This window comes from Vigna umbellata, chromosome 1, assembly GCF_029865625.1.
Source record: "Vigna umbellata cultivar VRB3 chromosome 1, Vumbellata_1.0, whole genome shotgun sequence".
Classification (NCBI taxonomy): Eukaryota; Viridiplantae; Streptophyta; class Magnoliopsida; order Fabales; family Fabaceae; genus Vigna; species Vigna umbellata.
In genome coordinates this window covers 106411730-106436257 of record NC_142165.1, presented here as the reverse complement: position 1 = coordinate 106436257, position 24528 = coordinate 106411730, and the positions used below count along the sequence as shown (strand labels likewise).

Sequence of the window (24528 nt, the reverse complement as noted above, 5' to 3'; positions counted from 1 at the left end):
ACCATTGTCGTGTCCTTTCGACGCACACTAGGGTTTCGGAGGTAAATTATTAAGGTTGCAAAGCAATATTATAATCCAAAGCATGAATCTGTGTTCCCTAGTCTTTGCCGGTTTTTGTATCATATACGTAACTATGTTGGTTTCAAACTCTACATTCCCAACAATCACACATAAAATTAATAATCAGTGCATCGTTCACGATTCACAAGCAGCCCCTCGTGAAGCCTGCCAGAGCGTGTTGTATGTTTCATTGCTCTCACTATTCAAATTGAAAATGTCCACCACCATCATCATAACATAAACATAAACAAAAACATAAACATAATTATTAATATTATTATAAACAATAGCTCGTAAGCTTGGTCTTGGATAATTTAATGCCATCAACTTGCATATGTACCTTCTTCTTTCCAAGTATTTGATTGTTGAATGCTTAAAATTAGAGGGGTTGCCATTATCTAGTTACCTTTTGAGGTTGGAGTTCACACCAATGGAGGTTTCTTGAGTTGAGGCCACGTGCACAGTAACAATGGCATGCCACGACACATGTCTATAGTTTAACTAGGGGCTATGTGGGGGACCAACAACATGTGTTCGTTTTAGTTTGTGAAACCTACTTTTGGGTTGAGATCGAAGATTTAGTATGATTGGATTTGGTTCTGTTTTTTTTTCTTCAAAAAAGATTGCAAGACGATCTTTGGTTGAAACTATTCGTATCTGGTGCATGGTTGATGTCGAGCTGTGATTGGTGGCGGCGAGGGTTGTGTTAGAATAGGGTGTACATGTGTGTTGTTTTTGAAGATTCGTAGGTTAGGATGAAAGATTGAGAATATCTAAGTGTAGATTGTTTAGATAACCGTTAACGTTCGTGGTTACGTTCGCAGGTGGAAAATTGACCAGCATGAGTGGTAACTATCTCACGTGTCGTTTTAATTACTTGGATCCAATACAAAGCCTAGTCATCAAAACGTACATTCCCACTAGCAATATTAATAGATGCTCTTAGTGCCATTATAACTTGATCCCAATCACAAAACTTCCTTTTTGTTTCTCTTGACGTTTCTAGCTATTTCTCTATACATTGAAAAAATTTAGAATGTCTTATTCTTCACTTGCTTCACAAAACTAAATAATGGACAGCTGTAAACGTCTGTTTCATATCAGATTAATTTCACAAGTAAAAGAGAATTAGCCTGAAAAAACCAAAACTGAGAGGGAAAGTCATAAATGTCAAAAGTATATATATTGTCGTAAAAAAAATGAAAATGGGTACTAGATTGAGGTTTAACTTGTGCGAGATTTCAACCGTTCATGTCCTATTTGTCCCTTTTACGTCGGGTATAACAAATATTGCTAAGATATGTTTTAACCTAGTTCTGATACAGAAGTTGATTTTAAATCTAACTCTATTTACAAAATTGGTTTGTAAGGTAAAGTTCACATCCACTTATATACTATAAATTATTTTATCTGTAGTTGATATGAAACTTCCAACATACCTTCTCATGTTGAGATATATATATCTCGAACATGAGACTAGACATTACATCTATAATATAAAATTAAATTATTTTTAGTTAACGGAAGATGTTCAATAATTATTTATTTTGATATATATTTATGTAAATATATATATTTGTACATATTGTACTCTTCCGTTTAGATGATTGGTGATGGTATTTTCGTTTTTGATTAGTTAAGCAATGTTATTGTGGAAATGAGGGGGACAATACGAAAATGGAAAAAGATGAAGATAGACGATAAAGATAAAGAGGGAAAAGATGGAGATTAAGACGAGGTGGCTATGGAAGAACACAAGTTGTGAGAAGAGAAAGCTTGAGAAAGTGACGCATGAAAGTCTTCAAATTTGTGGAAAAAAAATATGAATGAGATTTGAAGAAAGGTATATAGCGAGTCCAGATTCAATGGCACTTATCAACTCAACTCCACGTTGTAAAAACGACATATCTTTTCCAACACACTGTTTTCTGCTTCTAATTTATTCAATACATTGCTTTGCTTTCTTTTCTCACAATTCCAATATATTCTCCCATTATGCTATGATTGGCAATTTCCTTTTTGGTTTCTCTCTTTTCATCGCTGGCCCTAATTAAGCAGAAACTTATTTTCCTTTTTTTTTCATAATTATTTTTTTTTTTGTCCTTTTGCTTGATGTTACTCGATCTTCTTGTGCTCATCTATTCTTATTGCTTGTTTGAGAAACACTACTTAGTGATTATATGTTACATGTGTAAGCCTTTCTTTAGGTGATCAAACGCCATCATTGACCATTTTTACACAAATAAATTTCGGCATTGGTTGTAAATAAAGAAAATCTTCTTTTTAATAATATACTTTTTTGTTGTTAGAACTGATCTGGTTATATACCACTTGTGACTATCGTTTTATCATTATTTCTTATCTTAAGAGTTTTATTATTTTAATAAAATTCATATTTGTAGTAATTATATTAACTAATAATGATTTCTCTTAAATGATTTTTTTTTTATCTATGGACTGCTTTGTAGAATTATAGTGAATTATACTAAGATTGTCGTATGTTTTCTGTGCTCCATTTTAGCTAAACTATTTCGTGCTTCATCAATTCTTTTGTTCTCCGTGACTCTACTCTTTAAATTAGGCAATACTTATTTGTTTGAGTATTATAGGTTCAAATAATTGAAGACATTGGGTAGACTAAGGTTAATATTGTATAATCTTATACGTAGTCATTTCATATAACTATTTGATAGTTTGAGATTGTTTTAGGTTTGCTAAATTTGATTTTTTTTAATTAGTTTTATTCAATGTTGGTATGAAATTTGATTTTGTTTTAAAATAGTTTTATTTTAAAATAAGTGGTGTGAATTCTGTATTTACTTTGAGTTATATTCAAAGCGTCTACATGTTAAATTATTGGGTAATTTAAAGATGTTTTAGACATGTGGTACTTTTAGTTTAAGATAATTTTAGGATAAGTGTTTGAAAATTAAATTATTGGGTATACAGTTTTATTTAAGAAAACTTACTTGCAAACAAATTTTTAATATATATATATATATATATATTTTCCAATCTCTTTTTAATATCTTCATTAAATACTGTGCATAATATTTTGTATTTCTTTTAGGTGGAAAAAATTCTCATTTTTAAAAATTTTACAAATCTTATTTTAAAACAATATTACAAACATATGAATGTACTTACATGCGTATTAATATTTTTTCATTAATACTCAATAAATAATGAAACAAGTAACAAAATCATTTTTTAAACGAAAGGGGAGGGTAAACACTGTATCTACTTCATTCGTAAATATATATATTTTTAATAAAGTATTTGAAAGAATTCTATATATTGATTTTGTATATAAGCTAAATTTAGTTTAGAGAAACTAATTAATTTGATCAAAACACATATTTTATTTTATATTCCTTGTTTTTTGTGAAATTTATTGGGAGAATTCCAAACAAATCCTTAACTTTATTTTCCTAGAACATTGATTTTTTCTTCTTCTTACAATATTGACTGGTGATCTCTCATGCTGATTATTTTAACAGCAAGAGGGAAATACACTAATGAATGATCGTATGTGAGAAAGTCCATTAAGGTAGCCAAAGCATATAATTGGTGCACTTGATTAGTGCCAACAGTGGAAATATAATAAAAACCCAAATGATGATTTGAGTCAAATTATGAATGCATGTTTTGTTGTGATGTTATTTTATACTAAAAGGTTACCAACAATGGTTTTAGATGGAAGTTTCATTTAGATAATCATGGGGGAGTTATATGCAACCATTAAATGCTCCAAACACTGCAAGTATCTTAGACCTGTCAAATTTTCACATTCAACTTGAAAACCTCTTTTCAAAGCAACCAGATAAGGCTAAAGTTAGTCAAAAGGAATTTGCCTAGTCCAAAAGAAAAGAGGCTCATAAGCTCCAGATTAAAATGGTCAAATATATATATATATATATATATATATATATATATATATATATATATATATATATATATATATATTTTGCATTCTTATAAGGATAATGATACTTTAATAACATTTTTTTGACAACATTTTAATATCATCTACGTGTGATTCTGTGTTTGGTCCAAAATTATTCCACAATCAATAATAATAATCATAAACACCAATATGAACCAATAACAAAATGACAAGTAGATGATGTTAAAATGATGTCAAAAAGAATATTGTCAAAGTATCGTCATCTTATTATAATGTTAAGTGAGATAGACATTGTAGTCATTGCTCATTGAATTAAAATATAACACTGAGACTTAATTATTTTATATAAGATGTTTTTGTAGTAATTGCAAATAGTTTACCAAGCAACTTGTTATGAGTTTAATCAGTATGTTGCTCAACTTGTTATCAAATCCATCTTTCGGTTTAGGTTTCTCTCCATATCAAGTTTTTACATTTTAAATTTTTCTTTTTTTATCTCACAGTTCAAATGAGTTTTTTTTTTTCTCACAAATAACACATCCTTAATGAGTAGTTAAAATTTAATGCGAATTACTAACAAAAGTGAAGTTTTCAGTTTTTTTCTTAGTAATGGAACTGGTATAGATACAATTTCATGGAGGTTGAAAGAAATCATGAGGGCAATTGAAACCTAGATTATGTTTGGATTAAAAAGCACGTAAAGATTAGTTTTGACATTTCACATATCTGATGAGGTGCCGTTGAAATTTAATGGGGTGCAAGAAACTATTGCCCATTATGAGATTCGAGGAAGCATTTTCTTAAGATTTGTTGGACCATGTAATTGAAGGCCCATTTATCATTTTCAAAAACAATAAGGCTTTCTCTTCCTACACCCAATTATTATTAAGTGCACCTCATACCAACACACATAGCCTATCATCCACTATGCCACCACCACTGTGATTGTCATTGCCACTGTATGATTGTTGTTGTAGCTCCCTTCTCCATTGCAGAAGAAGAAGAAACTTGAATCTTAATTTTGTCTTATTTGTTTCATAATGTTTAAAATGATAATTTTATCATTTGAAAAGTGACTTTCGAATTACTTGTTTTGAAAATCTTCCGTAACAAGTTTTTTGAAATTTTTAGACCACGAAATTTGAAACAAAATTTCCACATCATGACTTTTAATAGTATTATTTGAACAAATTTTAAGAACAAACTTTTTGAAACTCGTGATTTTTTGAAATATATATAATATCTTATCGAACAAATTTTCTAGAAAAGGTTTTTTTCAGAACAAGTTTCTGAATATAAGATTTTATGATTAATATGGAATGATAATATAATTATAACTTAAACTGATAACTAATTTTTAATATTTTATTGAAAAATGTACAAATAAACTATGGTCTCTTTATTGCTATTACTATAAAGGATAACATAAAAGTTATCAGTGCGATAATTTCGTTAAACAATTTATTTTAATAAAAACAATTAAATAATATTATTTTATATTAATTATAAAAGTTTACATTTTTTTAATATATAAAAAAATAAAGTGATAGTGTGAAAATATACAAAATCATATGACAAAAACTCAATTAATCAAGCAAACAAAAAAAGTGCTCTCTACAATTTTTTTGTTTTCATGTTTTATTTTTAACACATAAGTAAGTTATTTTCTTAAAATAAAGTGAAAGTTCAAGGGAGATAAACTTTAAAAGAAACTGATATAAATACACTTTAAGATCATTTTACCATGAAAAGCTAAGGAATCTGACACAAATTTACCCACTTTTTAATATGACAAACTATTTATTTAAAACACATTTTCTCTGTTCTAGGAGAATTAGATCCACAATTTACCATTTCTCTTGTGCAAATTGCTGAAAGGTAAGTGTTTTATCCAAAAAAAAAAACAACTGTAGTGAATAATACACTTTTCTAAAAAAATGCACTAGCATAAAAAAAGAATTTAGTTTTTCTATATTATCTAACAATTTTCATTCACATTTATAATAAAAATAGTTAAAGTTGCCACAAGCTGATGTAACGAAAATAACTACTGGATCATTGTAAATATTTTCTGATAGAGAAAACAACTTTTTTGTAAACTTTTCTCCTACCCAGCTCCTGGAAAGTGGGGGAGGGAAAAACACGGAAAAAAGCTAAGGAAAATTAAGTGTTCTTCTTCTATTAGTCGATTTTCCCTTCAATTTCTGCTGTTATTATTGTTATATTTGATTTTCAGTGATTAAATTAAGCGGTTTATTGGATTAAGAAATCTCATTATTACTGTCGAGACTTTCCTCTCTTTTTGCACCAAAGAACACTGTTCCCAGTTTTCTCCATTTCTAGGGCAACTTTTTTTGGCTAAATCCCTTTCTTCCAACTGAAGTGAGCCACCGTTGCAAATTAAACGCGTTTTGCATGCTTCGATCTTAGTTGTGATGGAAACTAGGGCATGAATTGGCCGAGCAGAAGAAACTACGGTAAACAATGTTCTTCAGCGGCGATCCTTCTACGCGGAAGCGTGTCGATTTGGGCGGTCGCAGCTCAAAGGAAAGGGACCGGAAGAACCTTCTAGAACAGACGCGAGTTGAAAGGAACCGGCGCTTGTGGTTGCGCCAGCAGAACTCTGCTGTACTCAAAATTCAGGTTGAAGTGCATTTGCTTGATTTTAGCTTGTGTCTTGCAATTTGGTTGCATATCATTGTTTCCATACTGCAGTCGCCGCCGAGTTTGGTTTCTAAATTCTTCTCATTGTAATGCTCGATGACAGTGATGTAGCTTGATTGAAAATTTGGCGGAGCAAGAAGCTTCAAATAGAATTTTGGAGAGCCAAAATATAATCGAATATATATGTGTGTGTATGTATGTACGAATGCATTTATGTATGTATTTAGTAAAGAATTTAGAGAGAAAAGTTAGGGGAGGCACGACCACCTTTTGCCCCTCAAAAACTCTGCCAATGCTTGATGGTACGAACTTCTTGTCGTGTTTGGCTAGCTCCTGCAATTTAAATTGCTTTTGTCTAGGATTGCTCTGCTGTTTCTAACTCCATCATGTTGGATAAGTTTAGCAATAAAAATGTGTTAATATACACAAATTTTGCTGCAATACTAAATGACTCCTTTTATTAGAATGAGTATGATACAAGAAGTGATGATGGGTATTCTGGTTCAGTGCCTAGGTATGCAAACATGTCATAGTACCTTGGTATTAAGGAAGCACATAAATAAAGATTCGAGCTTCTTTCGGTAGTTTTACTGTGCTATCATATTCATAGATGACCTCATTATTGTTATTGTTATTCTCGATATAAAAGAATATTGTTAAGGAGAAAAAAGTGAAAGTACATCTGAGGGAGGGTAGGGAATCCTCTTCAAAAGGAAAACAAAAAAGAAAAGGCAAACTAAAATTGAATATGAAATCCATGAAGCTCGTGAATCTCTTTTCAAAGACATGCATTCCCTTACTGAAATATCTACGAGTGCAGTACTAAAGAAAAGTCCATATACACGATCCTGTCCCATAATAGATGCAAGGACAAAAAAATACAGCCTGGAAGGTCCTGTTAGTTGTTACATGCAAAGATCTGAGAAAACAACACACTGCTATAAAATCCTTGTTTTCTTATTCTTGTCAAAGCCTTTTAGAGATGCTTCAAAAGAAATTGCACCGAGTTTTGGTTCTCCAAAACCCCCCAACAGAATTTCCTACTGTCCTATGAGGCTATGGCAAGTTAGCTTCCTTACATTGTGGGAAATGGACAATTTTTTTTGAACTAGACCTCCACATGATCATTAGGAGAAAGAGCATTTTATTATTAATTTGTTCAAGATTTCAATATTAAAAGGTTTTGATTCCAGTAATTTATTAACTCAATGCTTTAAATTCCTGCCCATCTATCATGAAATTTTGGTGCTATATTTTTCGTCGATTTATGCTGGGCATCATGACAGTGTATTAAATCATAATTAAAGTTGCATTCCTTTTTTAATTTCGGTAACAATTGGCGACATTTCTCAATTTTTTGGTTTCATGATATTTTTATTTTAAATATTCCCGAATATTCATTGCTACATGAAAAATGAAAAGTAGATTGCATTGTTGCATGTTCTGTAGTTCCTAAAGTTTCGCTGCCTGTTTGTTTGATGTGTTGTGTGTACTGTGGTAGTTTATTAAAATGTGTCTCTATACGCTGGGAAGGCACATGATGTTTCTGGGAGTCAAAATATTTCATGTGTCAAGCAAATTTTTGACTGATTCTAGCTACAGAAATGCTTCAGAGGAAGAAAAGCTGTCAAAACTGAACAATCTAAGTTGCGAGAGCAGTTCTATGAAGCCTATGGGAAATATTGCCAAAATGTGGACAGGTGAAATCTTTTTATCATTACAAATTATAATTGTTGAGTACTGTACATTTTCTTTATTATATTGCAGCTTATTTTGGTTCGATCTTACTTGTAAATTGCACCATTACTAATCAAATAAACGCCATCTTCTGTGCATTCAGGAACTCTTTTGGTCCAGATTCTGATTTCCTCTGCCAGTTCCTCTATTTCTTTAAGGCAGATGATATTGATGATTTTTTAGTTCTTGTTCAAATATGCCGGTTGCTTTGGTGGTTTGTTCAAAATAATGGTAATTCAAAATCAGCCTTCCATTTGAAATACAGTTTTTTTTTTACTATTGTTCTTTTGAGTAAAAAATTGTGATTTGACAAAGGTTGTATTCTAGTTTCTGGATTTCTTTGTATGATCTCATAAAAACACAGGTATTGAAGTGTTTGATAAAACCATGCTAGTATTGTTAGGTCTGGTTCTTGCTAGAAGTTTGAAATATTTTAGATTCCTGTGTTCCTTCCAGTCTTTTTCCCCAAGAGTTTGCCACTAAACTTAGAGCTAAAATATTTGCAACAGGGGACGTTGTGAACATTTTTGCGGGAGTGGATTACTCTTCCACCTGTGCTTTGGTGAACTACCGAGTGAAGCGATTTGTACAGGCTTGTATTCATGCTTTGCATCAGAATAGGTTGGTTTTCATGCCATAGTTTGATCTAATTTTTCTGAGTTTCTGGCTTTTGAAAACTATCTAACCTGTTTTTTCCTTTCTCTTTCATGTTGGACTATAAAATTTATATCATTTACGATGTTGTTTTTTTTCTGATGAGGTTTTCTCGTGTTCATGTTACATTGGTTCTGATGGTATTTTGTTATGTATTGCTAAAGAGCGCATGACAACGGGCCATGAACTCAAATTTATATATATTATGTAATAATTTTGAAGGGTTTGAAATGGAGTGTGATAGAGGTTGAGTTCAATTCCTCTGATTAACAAAATACTAACAACTAACATTTACTGATAAAAAAAATGTAATAATTTTGCTTTAGTGTGTGTGGTTTTGACTATAAGCACATATTACAACTCTATTAGTATTAACAACAAAATAGGTTTTTATCTCTTAATTACTGTTTGGCTACTTTGTGCTTTTTTTACATTATTTTGTAGCAAATATAATAGATGCTTGTCAAAACATACTTATTTCTAACATGTCATGAACCGACTCTCCCAAAAGCTTAGACTATTAGGAGCAGGCACATGAATGATTTATAGTACTTATCTAGCATTGCTCATCATTATATAAGATCTCTTTACACTTGAATTATGGACAATACACTGTCCATCTACCTTGTGTTAAAATTCAACTGTATCAGCAGAATAGCGGTGGCAAGGGTTGAATTATAAGCCACTTGGTTTACAGATGTTCTGATGTTATGTTGTGAGCCAGCTCTCAAAACTTGCAAGACATTAATAATTGTGCAAATGTCCCCAAGTATGTTGGCATTTGCTGTTGATTTATTGGGGAACTATAGACTTCAAAATGGATCTGCCAAAGGGTATAGTATCTAAAGATTGGTTAAGAGAAAGAAAACTAGAAAATGAATAAGAAAAAGAGCTGAAGAACTCATTGAAATGACTCTTACTTGGGCGTTAGTTTTTCTATCACTCAGTTTATTTAGAAGGAGCTCTTGTAATTTAGTTTTTCCATCACTAAGTTTATTTAGAAGCGAAAATTCCAAGAATTACAAGGACCTTAAATGGAATAAATTAGTTTTACTTTTACCAAAAACCTTACAATTCAAATTCTGAGTAACTAACTTTTTTCCTGTTACAGTTCTAATTTTGTTACCCAACAATATCAAACTGTTGTTTTTCTGGTGCCATTCTCTTGCCCTAACATGTTTCATTTCTTATCTTATTTCAGTTATTTTTAAATTTAATTTAAATTTGCAATTTAAGCATACATGAACAATACATGAACCTTGGTGAATAATTAGGCTGGGAGGTGTAATTTGTTTAATGATTGTTCTATATTAGAAATTAGCATGCTTAAGTCAACCCAAGGCTGGCCTAAAGGAGGAGTATTGCCCAAGACTTTTAAGGAGTATTTTAGGTATATTATTAGCCAATGTGAGTAGGGAAGGAAATAGTTTGGGTTTGACTATGCCTGTCTACCCATCCCTATATCTGAATTAAAAATTCATACACATCTTGTCCTTATCGCTGTCTGGTATGGAATTTGTGTCCTATCCCAGTCCCCCTCGGGTAGTGGGTATATTCGTACCCACTTCCATATTATTCCAAGTGTTAATTAAATAACTCTTTTACAAAAAATAAAAGTCACACCAAAGAAGACGTGCTATTATCAATGATTCAATGTTAAAAGACACATTTTCTTTTCTTTAATGTCAAATATCAAGACAAGAGGAAACAATGACATATAATTAAAATTCCATGGCAATTACAACATCTATTATTTTTTCAAATATTGAGAAGGATTACCATGAGAGCATGAGTGAACTTGGTAGATGTCGAGCAATTCAAACCACTGAGAAAGAGAATAAAAAATTGTGTAGTGAAAGAAAAGTTTTTCAAGTAAAATGAAACTAAGAACCAAAGAGAAAAAAGAAGATAGTTTTTTTTAGGTTATCTAATGAACTAAGGGTTTACATGATTGAGTACTCAAAATGGAGAGTTAAACTCTCACATGATAAGAAATAAACAAAAAAAAATATATTAAAAAGGAGTAGAAAGGATCAAATGTGTGCCCAAAAAATGATTTAATTTAACGAAATTGTAGTTTGCAATTCTTGAAAGGGAATACATCATTTGAGTGAAACTACACATAAGAGAAAAATGTGAAGTAGATGTTGTGAGGAGAGAGAAAATACCTTAAGGATCTAAGCAAACTTTGTGGATATCGAACAAGTCAAACAATTGATAGAATGAAAAATTCTATTGCAAAAAAAAGGGTTCTTCAAATGAAATGAAACCAAAGGTCAAATGGAACAACGAAAATAGGTTTTTTAGGTTACCTAATAAATGATATTTTAGTAATTTAAAACCATGGAAACAGGGCAAGTATGTACATATCCATTCCCATCTTTGGTTTAAAAAATCAGGTATTATCCATATTTATATTCATACTTGTACCTAGTCAATGTGGGTATTCTCCATCAAATTTGGGATAAATTAAAGCAATACTTTCGAGTGTGGGTGTATTTGTCATCCCTAAATGAGACATTTTAAAATCCTGCTCTCTCTCAAGACTGGATAGTTGGAGCATGAGGTTAGAATTGAACATTTGCAAGTGGCTTAACCCAATAATGCGGCTTGATAGACCTTAATACATATTAGGAATGAGATTAAGACTAAATTTAACCCTAAAGTAGGGGGTGTGGGGGACCTGTGAATTGCCCAAGGCTGATAATGAGTATTTGTCATGATCCTAGCCAATGTGGGACATGTTTTCTATTTCTATTTGTCTGAAATAATGAAAAACAGAAGTCATCAAAAATTTCATATATGATGGTCACTAGAGAAACAGTGTCTCATCCCACCCGTGCATATACGTTGGCAATTGGATGCTATGCAAGTATTTCAAAGTTAACCCAAAAGTTGTAATCTTCATGGACTGTTTCTTGCCTTTGGTCTTTGTCTTGCTGTACCATTTATTCTTATTAACTGAAAAAAGTTCTTGTATTTTATTTTTGCTACTTTGTATTTTTGGGTTTATTTGCTACCTTGCTTATTTAATTTTTATGTGGACAGAAATCAGCTAAAAGGCCAGCTTTTGTTGACTCCTAAGGAGTTGAATGTATCAGCTGTTCCTTTATTGGAGGTTTTAGTATTGTTAATTGATTCCAAATTGCCATGGAGCTGTAAGATAGTAGAATATCTCTTTCGAAACAATGCACTTGGCCTACTAAGAGAGATCATTCTTACAGGGAAGGTAATGTCTTTCAGAATCAATTTAATTCATAATTTGAGGTATTTGAGAAATATGGGAGCAAGCAAGGGAAAATAACAATGTGGGTTAACTCTTTCTTCCTCGGTCTATTTTTTTTTGTTGGATGAAGAAAGATCCTTGTTTTCTAAATGTGTTATCTGACAAGAGTACATTTATCTTTAAGTGAAATTTCTTCAAATTCCTTTATTTCTACTGCGTTTTTCTGTAGTATTCTCAATATCTACACTTGAAAAAGATTAAATTGTACGAGAGAAAAGATTTTATTGAATTAATTCAATGACACAGTACATTAGCCTCAATATATAGAGAACTCTAACCCTAAAGCATTGATTAAAAAGAGATGTCTAGAATCTAACAGCACACCTGTAATTAATTACTGTATTCTATTGTAGCTTATAAAAATTATTTTCTCCTGGATCAACATCTACGTCTAGTAACATGTATTGATTATTACAGAAGCCAGTGTTGAATTTGAATGTCTCATTCAAACTATACCAGAACTCATTTTGAATCTATTTATTCTTGTATGTGTAATGATCAATTTAGTAAAGGAATATTGACATGTGCTTGACTCAGCCAGACCTAGGCTTAGCCCAACTCAATACTTGTCTTGACACAAGTTAAGCTTGTCTTTTAACGTAATCTAACTTGGTTGCAATTGGACTCAATCTCACTTAACACGACTTGGGTTAAGCTCAACTCTACTTGAGTTTGACTCAATTTGTTTTTGCCTAACTAAAACGTAACCCACCTTGGCCTGACTTAAACTTAGTCTAACTTAGGACCATGTAAACAAGGGTTCGTCTCAATTAGCTTAACATGGTCTTAACTTGTTCTAACTTGACTTATGTCAAAGGTAACCCTTCTCATTCTGTCCTAGGTGTGGATTTAGATTAAGTAAATATTTTCTAAACGTGTACAATTTTTTAAGTAAATATTTGTTTTTTTTTCATTTTCACTTTTAAGTAGGATTTTTTTTATATTTAGAAAATAGTTCATGGGTTTACCCTTATCCATAATTTTTGTGGGCATTTTTACTTTTGAACTATTTTCATACATGGGCCTTTTGACCTGTAATCATCAAGGAGCCATAGTGTTTGAGGGTTTCTTTTTGGGGTGTTGGGGGGGGGGGGGGGGGGGGGGGGGGTGTCGGTGAACCCCTAATGAAGTTTCCCTCACCAGAAGAAGGAGCTAGGCTAATTGATTAAATATCCAATGCCATATTGTTTATGTTATACTCTCTAGTTTTGTCATTTCAGATAAGGTATTGTATCATTCACCAGCGTTAAACTTCCCAAGTGATTCCCTGTAGGGTAATGATGCAGAAAATAATTTTTCCATTGGCAAGGGTTCATCATTGGAGCGTGTGCTTATGGCTGTAGTATGTCACGTTGGTCAGGAGCCATGCATCTGTTCACATATTAACCCAAGATATACTTTTGCATCCCAGATCATCACAATTCCTTTTTTGTGGCATATTTTCCCGAATTTACAACAGGTACATTTTCCATTTATTCTATTTGATGGGGTTTCTTTCCTTTTGTAATAAGTAGAAGCTTAAGAAATGTATTAGTCATCAAGAATGTCTATCCTTTTCACAACTGTCAAAGGAAAACTTTAAGCATGAAAAAACTCTGTCTCTATGCATCTTAATGCTGGTGAATGCTGTGTATGTTTGCCAGCGTTCCAGATCTTATATAGGTAAATTTTGGCAAGTCTTGTTAAATGTTTGAATTGGTACACAGATGTTTGCCGCAGAGGACCTGAGCCAATTTTACATGCATCAAATGGCACAGTTTGGGCAAAATATAATCAACTTTCTACCTAAGGATATATCAAATGAATTTCCTAGCCATGCCTGTATGCTTGGAAATGTATTGGAAATTGCTGGAATTGCTTTGTCTCATCCTCTCTGTTCATTTGATATGGTAAGGAGCTTATTCACTACAGTATGCCATCTGCTATAACTTGCCTCGTTCATATCCCTTTTTGACTTATCTAAGTGAAGAGATTGATCTCATGGTGGGTATGACTAGGAACTTTGATTTTTTACTTCTATTAAAATTGATTTGGTGATGTCTACTAGATTTTGCTTTCGGTTCTTTTATTACATAAAAGTAGTTTTACTATGGCCTAGGAGAGAATTACAAGGATTGGATTATATATCTTCTGGTTTTTTAGGTTCATATCATAACTTCTATTGAAGAGAAGTCGGGTCAAATTGTTTTACGTTTTGTAAGTTGATGGTGGTATCCCTTCATTGGTCTTGTGCAACCATGGGCCATTAACCTTCAGCTAAATAATTTTGGTTGTGGTGGGTAACGGGGGCTAAGTTCTTACAATTTATCAAATGTCAGTGACTTTTTACATCTTGTAGGAGCCCACATCTTGTATTGCCTTTTGCACAACATTCAGATTCATAATTATTAAAAATTTGGGAAATTAGGCAAAAGCAGTGTTTTTCTAGACAAAATGTCACTTTGTAAGTATCTAAAAAAAAAAAATTAGTTTGAAGGGAATCTTTTGCTCGCAGTGATGGCCATTTAAAGATGCTGCCATGCAATTGAATTTGAAACTTGTGCTTGATAACTTAACTCAGCTTTGTAGTTGATCAATGTTTGATCCCTTTCAGGCAATAGACCTTGCGGCTGTCACTACAGTTTTGCTGGAGGCAGTCCCATCTGCAAAAACTTTCAATGGTACAGAAAGTATGCTTTCCTTTTGTATGTTCTAATTTTTAGTTGAAGTTTTTACTTCTTTATTAAATAATACTATCACTTTTTAATTTTGACAAAATAATATACTATTAAAAAGAATAACAGGGAAATACTCCTTAAAATGAATTTGCAAGCCTCCTCTCAAGTTAGCTTTTTGGGATTAGGTTCAATCCATTCAAAATTCTAACAAGTTTTAGAGTGGCAATGTCAGGTTCTATGAGCGCTGACGATGATATGACTGGAGATGAAGTTAAGGAAATAGCTTTAGATAGGAAATTGGAGCAGCAAATTAATAATGCCGTAAATCCTCGCTTCCTTCTACAAATGGTATGACTTCTTGCAAATGACATTTGTGTCTAGGATCCCTTGACTAGAAATTTCATTGACATTTGTTTTGAAATTTAATCAAGATTTTTACTTTTTGGCATGTGCAGACAAACATACTATTTAAAGAGATTTCATCTGTCAACGATTCAGATTATGGACCCAATGATAGAGAAGTTACTGCTGTTGATGCGGTTTGTGGGTTTTTGCATGTTACCTTCGGCAAGCTGCCACTTGAGCGGATTATGACCGTGCTTGCTTACAGAACTGAACTTGTTATTACCCTTTGGAATTTTACAAAGAAGTGTCATGAGAACCAAAAGTGGTCATCACTCACCTCAAATGATGCACCTGGCTGGCTGTTACCTCTGGCTGTATTCTGTCCTGTCTACAAGTAAAACTTTTTGTGCCATTATCTTAATAAATTCTTGTTGAGACATGAAAATTTTTTCTCTCTACTCACCATGAACTTTTTTTCTAACTTCTTTTAATTCTGAATATATTTGTTGGAAATGGGTCTTATGAGTCATGACTATCATTTGAAGTCAAAGGGGCTTACATGATTGCAGATTTGTTAGTTTTGTATTTATTGCCTTTGTTGTACTTATATGTATTTAACTCTTGAATCAATATAAAAAATACACCTTCTGAGTTCTGAGCAATTCTCAAAACACTATTATTCAACCCTATCTGTGATCTAAATCATTATACTGTAACCTATTTTCTCTTATCTCAGGCACATGCTTATGATTGTTGATAATGAAGAATTTTATGAGCAGGAGAAACCGCTATCACTGAAGGATATTAGGACCCTCATCATTATATTGAGACAGGTAGATGTTTTTTATGATTTATTTTAGTAGAGAAATTCATGACAGTTTTTGTGGTTGAATAGGACAAGATATTATATTAATGAATGAAGAACTTGAGTTCAATGTTCTCAAACTTGAGGATCGCAAGAGGACTGGAAGGGGAATAAGAGATCGTGACTTGACTCATAAGAGTTATGCAAATAGAAAACCTTATAGACATACACATACATTAAAAATATTATAAGCAACTAAAATAACTTAACTATTAAGATCCAATAAATAACTCATAAGAACTGATAAATGAAGCACATAACATAATATTAAGAAGAAATAATGGAGAAAAACATCACAAAGAAATATGAAATCAGAACACTTCCAACAACTACCAAAAGCCATCTATCATAATGCTGTGCACCCGAAACAATTGGGGATGCTGATGGTCACACGAAGGTTGACAACAACAATGAGCTTGGACAAGGACGATGGTGGTGATGAGAGGGTTAGAGACGGTGATGTGATGATTGATGGACCTGCAATAGCAATAGGAGAGTGATGGAGCTCATTGGGGTTGATAGCTGAGATGGCAAATTGGTTATCATCTGTGTTGGCCAATCTTAGGGAAATGGGGCTATGTTTGAAAAGTTTTAAGGTGGTTCAATGAATCGACCAGAAAGCCCAAATACAATACGGGCTATTTGTTTTGGGTTGAAAAACCAAGTCCACACAGGCTCCATTCAGGATTGAAGTGACCGAGGATCCTCCAATTTTGAAGGCAAGTTCACAATCTGGCAACTATTTGTGAAATCTCTATGCCACCACCAAGTTTGCTTACTTGGTCGCCACACCAAAACTCACAACGTCTTCTTAGTTTATGAGTATACTCACGAGTTTGACAACATTGATTGAGTTAAACCTGAATATTGTATGCTATATATATATATATATATATATATATATATATATATATTTTGGTGGCATTGAACCAGAATATATCGCAAACATGTTTTCTGCATAAGCTCTGGAAATGTGACCTTTGCAATTTCAATTAATTCTGGATAGTTTTTCTGTATTCACAGGTTCTGTGGCAGCTACTGTGGGTGAATCATACTACATCGTCTAATTCAGTAAAATCAGTTCCAAATAGTTCAGTTAGAAAGGGGCGGTTTGTTCAGGCCATTCAACAGAGGGTTAGCATTGCAGTCTCTGAGCTTCTCTCCCAGGTAGAAACATCTCACATGTTGTGTATCTTATATCATGTTCCCTGTTACATTTTGCTCGGAAACAGAAAAAGTGATATCTATATCACAAGGGCGTCTCTCAGGGTTTGACTTTAGGATATGTTTGTATTATGGTTTTTCTATGCTATGCTTATGAGTATTTGGTGGGATTTTCTGTCTTATTTGCAAACAGAGAGAGACTGGGCAATGTTATTTCATCTCATTTTCCTTTTTTTAGTTTCTTCCATATTCTATTTTGGGGATATTTATCTTCTCTTTTGTTATGCTGTTGCCATCTTCTCCATTCTCACTATTACTAGTAACATTTTTTTTTCTTCTATCAACACAAGAAAGAGATACCAAGGCTTTCCAGTTTTCTTCAGGTCTGTTGGTTTGAGACGTTTTCCAAGAGTTTCACTTTATTTTCACCTTGTTTTCTTTTTTTCTCCAATTTGTTGAATAAATATTTGAAGAAAAGGTCCTTACTGTCCCCACTTTCTTCTGTATTAAAGATTTTCTGTCTGTTTTTTAAGAGCCATGCATATGAAATATCACCAATAACCATACTATATGAATTGTCTTTATTATATTTCTGACTTACATTTTGAATTTCTTCCATAGCTGCAAGATTGGAACAATAGGCGGCAGTTTACATCCCCCAGTAACTTCCATGCTGATGGTGTGAATGACCTATTTATCTCTCAGGTACTCTCTCTTTCATTGATTATGGTTATAGGATGGAAACGGGAATTTCTATTTGTATAATATAATCATTTTTTCCACAGGCTTTAATAGAAAATACGCGAGCAAATGAAATATTGAAACAGGCCCCTTTCTTGATACCATTTACTAGCCGGGTTAAAATATACTCTGTAAGAATATCTTTTTTGACTGATTTTATTTCTAGTTATTCTTGTATTATTAATTTACAGTAGATAGCTGCAACTGCAAGCAAGGTTTTGGAGATCCTGTATCATACCATGTCAATGGATCACCAATATAGTCTATTTATTGTTTCTTTAGTCTCAACTGGCTGCTGTTAAGCAAAGGCATGGATCTCAGGCTGTATTTAGTAGGAATCGGTTCAGAATAAAACGAGACCGTATTTTAGAAGATGCTTATAATCAAATGAGTCAATTGACAGAAAATAGTCTTCGAGGATTGGTAATTCCTTTTCTAAGGCATATTTTCTTATTTGTTATTCATTCCCTATTTTCTTTTCTTTGAGGGATCTAATAGGTCCTCCTTTTATGTGAGAGTGATTTCGTTTTGCTGCTTTGCAGATCCGTGTGACTTTTGTCAATGAATTTGGAGTTGAAGAGGCTGGAATTGATGGCGGTGGAATATTCAAAGATTTCATGGAGAACATCACACGTGCTGCCTTTGATGTGCAGTATGGATTATTTAAGGTCAGAAATATTGTCCTGTTGTGTATATTTAAGTTGAAGGTTTTTTCTACTATGTATATAGCTGACCGCATTAAAAAATCTAGGTTACTGAAGTATTAGTGAGTGTGAATATGGATGCAATTGGATAGGTGGAGTGACAAAAGTTACTTCATTTTGTAATCGTGCCCATGTTATCCTTTTATTCTTTCCTTGTGATTTACTTATTCTTAGCATACTGAATGCCAATGCATCTAGGAAACAGCAGATCACCTGCTTTATCCTAATCCTGGATCGGGAATGATACATGAACAACATTTCCAATTTTTCCACTTCCTTGGTACTCTTCTTGCAAAGGTATTCCCCTCCTCTCCAATTCCCTTTTTATTTTCTTTTTTTTTTAAATTTATTTAAGTAGGCCTTTTCATTAGATACCTGAATTTACTCCAAATTGATATTCTATCTTTTTTGTCATGTTGTTTGAGCGGTATTTCTCCTATAACTATACTGCCTGCACTTAATTGGAACTTTGCTTCACAGTTACTACTTGCGTGTGCAGGCTATGTTTGAAGGGATTCTGGTTGATATACCATTTGCTACATTCTTTTTGAGCAAATTGAAACAAAAGTAAGACTCAAGGAGTCTCTTGCTCTGCTTTAGGTAGTTTGTTCATTTTGAATTAGTTCAAGTGCTCAAATCTTGGATTTTCATACATTATTTTTCTTGCTTACAACTGCTTTTACTAGATGGATAATTGTATTTCTGGATTTTAATTAACCTTGTGCCCTTCCGGTTAATATAGGGGTTCCACTGGATCTTTCGAAAAAGTCCAAACAAACTTGTAAAAAGTTTAACATAAATTTGAACTCAGATTTAGCAATTAAATTATTTGTATGATGTAGACACTAGTAAGAGAGTTATTGTTCCTTTTCCCCTTTATTAAAATATTTCTCATGGATTAAATAGATGTTTTAGGTTAAAAATGCATATATAAAATATTGCCAAGGGGGTGTTAGTAGCAAATGAGCTGCCTCTGAATTTGTTGAAGTCCTTTTACCCCTGTATTCCTATTCAATTGTAAATCTTTTTTTGAAAAAAAAAAATTGTTCCTTTTAACTTGAAAAGTTCAAGATAATATTTTTCCAATTTTATCCTTACTTTTGACACCTAATTTCTAATTATTTTATGCATTTCTCGAGAAATTGGAATGAATAAATGACAAATAAGATAGATAAAGTGTATAATAGGAAGTTGGATAATTTGTTTATAAAAAGTAAAACATTAATTATACTTTTTAGTTCATGTGCGACAGCCTTGGAAAAGATACCAAAAGAGGAACAAGGGTAGTAGTATGTGTTACGGAGGGACTGCATGCTTATAATGGGATTTCTTACACCTTTAGTTTCCTTATACCAGGTACAACTATTTGAATGACTTGCCCTCCTTGGACCCGGAATTGTATCGCCATCTCATTTTTCTCAAGGTAATGTCACTTTAATCTCTGGCACTTTCATCTACTTGCATCTGCCTTAGTCTTATCTTTGTTTGGATTGAAAGGGTGGAAAGTGAGGATATTTGAATTAAGGGAAAGAAAGTGGAAATTGAGGGGAAACTAGTTTAAAGTTTGTTGTAAATGTGATTAATATGAAATAAAAAAATTAAATTAATCTTATAATATTATAATTACATAAATGCCCTTGGTTGTATTTTAATAAGAATGAGTATAAATTAATTTTGAAAATAGATAAAATAGAAGAAATTAATTTGTGTAATGGAAATAATATTTTTAAAACTTATTTAATTTTTGAAATTAAATATATATTTAACAAGAATAAACTCATTTAAATTAGATGAATTAAATATCTCATAGATTAATGCAACCAGCTGATTTAAATTATTTTCTGTATTGTTGTTTAGAATGCATTTTCAGAAAATACAATAAATATACATCTGAAAAAATTTGTCGGCAGGAACCAATAATTATGAAATTGTTTTTCTTTATCTTGAAAAGAAACAGTACATTGGTATTTAAAATAAAACCGAAATTCTTATAAAAGGAAATAAATCTCCAGACATAAAGACTCTAAATCTGGAGCAAATCTACCTGATAAACTCCTAATTCCAATCCCTTAATTATAGGGGCTTCTTAAAACAAATTTATATTTATTATCCAATCAATCGGTATTTATTTTACAATGTCCAATGTTTACACCTATATATCATCGATCCATGTGTAGTTCTTGACAAACACAGCAAACGGATTAGACAAATGGCATTTTTTTCAATTACCCATGGGTTTCAAGACATGGTATATAATCGATTATATCTTTGGACATAATAGGTTATATATGATGACATAATCTATTATAAACCAAAGTGTGTACCGTTTCCAATGTCCTATAACTTTAATACACTACAATTTTTCTTCATGCACATAAAACAAACCCAAAAAAGGTCATGATTCTCTGTTGGAAGGACAAGGGCAGAGTTGTAAAATACAACATGCTCCCTGTCTTTTCACTCTTTTCATTACAATCATGAGGGGGCATTTCCACCCTACCCCTCCGCTATCCGTCTTTACAATTCCGCTTTGTTAGCACTCATCCAAACATGAACATTAAGCCATGAATCTGCGCCTCCCTTTTTTCCATTAACAGTACATCAATGGATCCAAACAGAGGCTTAAGGTAACTCATGGTTTTTTCAATAGAAATAACCTGGGTAAAGAACAAAAAAATAGACAACTTCATTCTCTAGTCTAATATTCTGACTTTATTTACTCAATTCCTTTTCTAAATCTTGATCTGTGTTCTGTAATTTAAGCTTGTAAAAGTCTAATATGAATTTATTACTTTTTTATAAATCAAATATACAACTGTTAAATGCTTTGATAGTCATTTGAAATACAATCTACGCTAGTTAAATAGTATTCATGTATGGCCTTTGGGTTTTAGGCTTGGTGTGATGTGTAGTTTGTCAAGATGATAATTTTTTTCTGTAGGACGGCTTCTATTTTCTTATTGAATCAATTTTGCCCTTTCAATCTGTTTGACTAACAGCATTATAAGGGAGACATTTCGGAGTTGGAACTATACTTTGTTATAGTAAATAATGAATATGGAGAACAAACAGAGGAGGAACTGCTTCCTGGGGGAAGAAACCTACGTGTCACTAATGAGAATGTTATTACTTTTATTCATCTTGTAGCCAATCACCGCTTGAATTTTCAGGTAAAGTACTTTTGAAAAAAGTAATTGTATTGCATTTTGTACTACAAATAATTCCATATTTGCAATTAAATAATAAAAATAATTGTGCTTTCAGATACGCCAACAGAGTTCGCATTTCTTGAGGGGATTTGAACAACTTATTCAGAAGGATTGGATCGATATGTTTAATGAACATGAACTTCAGGTTTTTTTCTAATAATCCTGCCAATTTTGGGTCTTGAAAGCTATGCTGTTCTCTCTTCCCACTGTATTCTTGGTTTTTTATCAAGATAGATAAAATTGAGATTATGGTTAGAATTATAAAGGGCTCGCAATATTGTAATTCGTGGGACTGTAACATGGATTATAGATTCTTATTTTTACAAAAATATGAACAAATTTGGATATATGTGTGTATAATTAGAACAAAGTCAGTTTTATTATCAATTAGAACAAAGTCAATTGTGCGAAATTGTGGAATTACACAATTCCACGATCTTAATTTCAATTTTAACTACATTGGTTTTGATATTTGCTTGTGTGGTGGTTAAGGGTGTCTTCAACAACTAGAAAGGCACATAACTGAATTTTATCTAAGTTGTAATTTTTTTCCTAATTATCATTAGTTATTACAATGTTAATTAAATCTTATCCTCAACTTCTGTATTTATTTTTGCCATCTTTCCGGACGTGAGCTTCAACTAGTTTTATCCTACACTTATATGTTTCATTGGAGTCCAACTTGTTTGACATCATTGTTTTCCACAGCTTCTGATATCAGGTTCAGTTGACAGCTTGGATATTGATGATTTACGGCTGCACACCAACTATGCAGGAGATTATCGTAGTGTAAGCCTTCTGGCATTTTTTGTGCTTTTAGTCAGTAAGGAACAAAATAAAGGCGTGTGTAGCTCATGTTTAAACTCAATAAGATCCACATGAGGAGTTTGTGGATCTTGTAGCATACCTTTTTTACTTTTTTCTGTTTAAATACACTGCCAAGTTTTACCTCTCAAATCTCAATCATTAATTTTCTGATGATGACGCCACAAACTCCATTTAGCTTAAAAGGCATTGCTCTTATTGACATTATTGAATTCTAACATGTAGTTCTTATGATAGGACCACTATGTTATTGAGATGTTTTGGGAAGTTCTTAAAGGCTTTTCATTGGAAGACAGGAAGAAATTTTTGAAGTAAGAATACACATACACATGAATAGGTAGCCGTTTTATATGACCGATCTTAATATGGTTAATAAATTTATCATCTGTACAGGTTCGTAACAGGTTGCTCTCGTGGGCCATTGCTTGGTTTCCGAAATCTCGAACCTTTGTTTTGCATTCAAAGGTGAATGCAGCTCCAGCAAATATGTTCTGATATTTAATTCTAGCATTACTAAGCATAGAAGACAAGGATGACAGATTGGAATTGACTAATGTTTTTCGTTGTAGTGCTTCCAGTAATGCTGCGGAGGAATCACTTGACCGATTACCAACATCGGCTACTTGTATGAATCTACTGAAGCTTCCGCCTTATACAAGGTTTGTCCTAGGCTAGGTTACCTTTGCAGAACTGATATATAATAGTTTCTGTGGTTACAATTTTAGACTTTTAGAACAGCCAGAATTGGAGATATATCAATTGTTAATGCTGAACGAAAATTAAGAGATTATGTTTACTCTGTGTGAAGTATATTAAATAACTAGCATTAATTGGCTGGAATTATGTTTGAAACAACTTATTCTGACAAAAGTGCACGGTTTTTTAAATGTGTCATTATTGGTGCTACAGGCAGTGAGTTTTATATTTAGTTATTTAAAAAAAAGTCCAAGATATATGGTATAGAGATATCCATTTGATGTTAAAAATAGATCCTCTGTAGATTGTTTTCTAACTATAATTAGTATTTTTCATTTTCAGTAGATTTGAATTTGATAAGAATGAGCGGAGCATTTGTAACATCCTTGAGTTCTTTTTATTTTTTGGAAAAGTATGTATTGAGATAAAAACAATGCAACGGATTTTTTAGAAAAAATTGCATTTAAAATATTATTTATGATTCAGAAGAGTTTCTTTATGACTTGTCAACTCGTTGTTCTTCAGATTATTTATTGTTGAAGTAGTTCCTGGTGGTTCTTCTAAATCATTTCCCCTGAAAATCATGTTGCAGTAAGGAGCAATTGGAAACCAAACTACTGTATGCCATAAATGCCGATGCTGGCTTTGATTTAAGTTAAAAGCATGAAGTGGAATTTACGATATCTTTAGGGTTTGAAGCTTGGTAGAGAATCACTCCGATGACGATTAGTGGAACAGGAAATGGCAAATAATCGGATGGGTAGAGCTGAATAAAAATATCATGTGTTACTGTATGTATGTGTATATATATACTTGTATTCTTATCCAATATTGACTGCCAATTTGTGTCTTTTTTTCTAAATGTAAATACCTAAAATGTGAATTATTTTGTGAAATTCACTTTGGCAGGGTTTTTTCCTGATTATTTTCTATGATCATAAAAGCAAAACTCCACCTGGAGGTTTTGTTCTTTTGCATTTGAGGGTGTAGGTCGTGAAATTAGGTTTTGAAGGG

General features: G+C 32.4%; 1 protein-coding gene across 6 annotated transcripts; it reads left to right on the top strand.

Moving 5' to 3' along the window:
- Window positions 1-6051: 6051 nt before the first annotated feature.
- LOC124835381 (E3 ubiquitin-protein ligase UPL6-like) lies at window positions 6052-24491 on the top strand. 6 transcript variants are annotated; one of them, XM_088105408.1, is made up of 26 exons: window positions 6052-6610; window positions 8234-8331; window positions 8472-8599; window positions 8878-8989; window positions 12071-12251; window positions 13582-13767; window positions 14015-14197; window positions 14902-14977; window positions 15198-15313; window positions 15421-15704; window positions 16047-16143; window positions 17199-17342; window positions 17961-18044; window positions 18125-18211; window positions 18363-18503; window positions 18623-18748; window positions 18983-19081; window positions 19284-19351; window positions 20141-20207; window positions 21784-21954; window positions 22049-22138; window positions 22702-22782; window positions 23056-23129; window positions 23212-23283; window positions 23397-23477; window positions 24040-24179. In XM_088105408.1, exons 1-26 carry the CDS (start codon window positions 6452-6454, stop codon window positions 24107-24109), a joined length of 3075 nt encoding a protein of 1024 aa, XP_087961534.1. In that variant the 5' UTR covers window positions 6052-6451; the 3' UTR covers window positions 24110-24179. The 6 variants fall into 6 exon arrangements, with proteins under 6 accessions (XP_087961534.1, XP_047166252.2, XP_087961533.1 ...); XM_047310296.2 differs by having other exon boundaries at window positions 6054-6610; window positions 24107-24491; XM_088105407.1 differs by having other exon boundaries at window positions 6054-6610; window positions 14902-14968; window positions 23388-23477.
- Window positions 24492-24528: the final 37 nt, after the last annotated feature.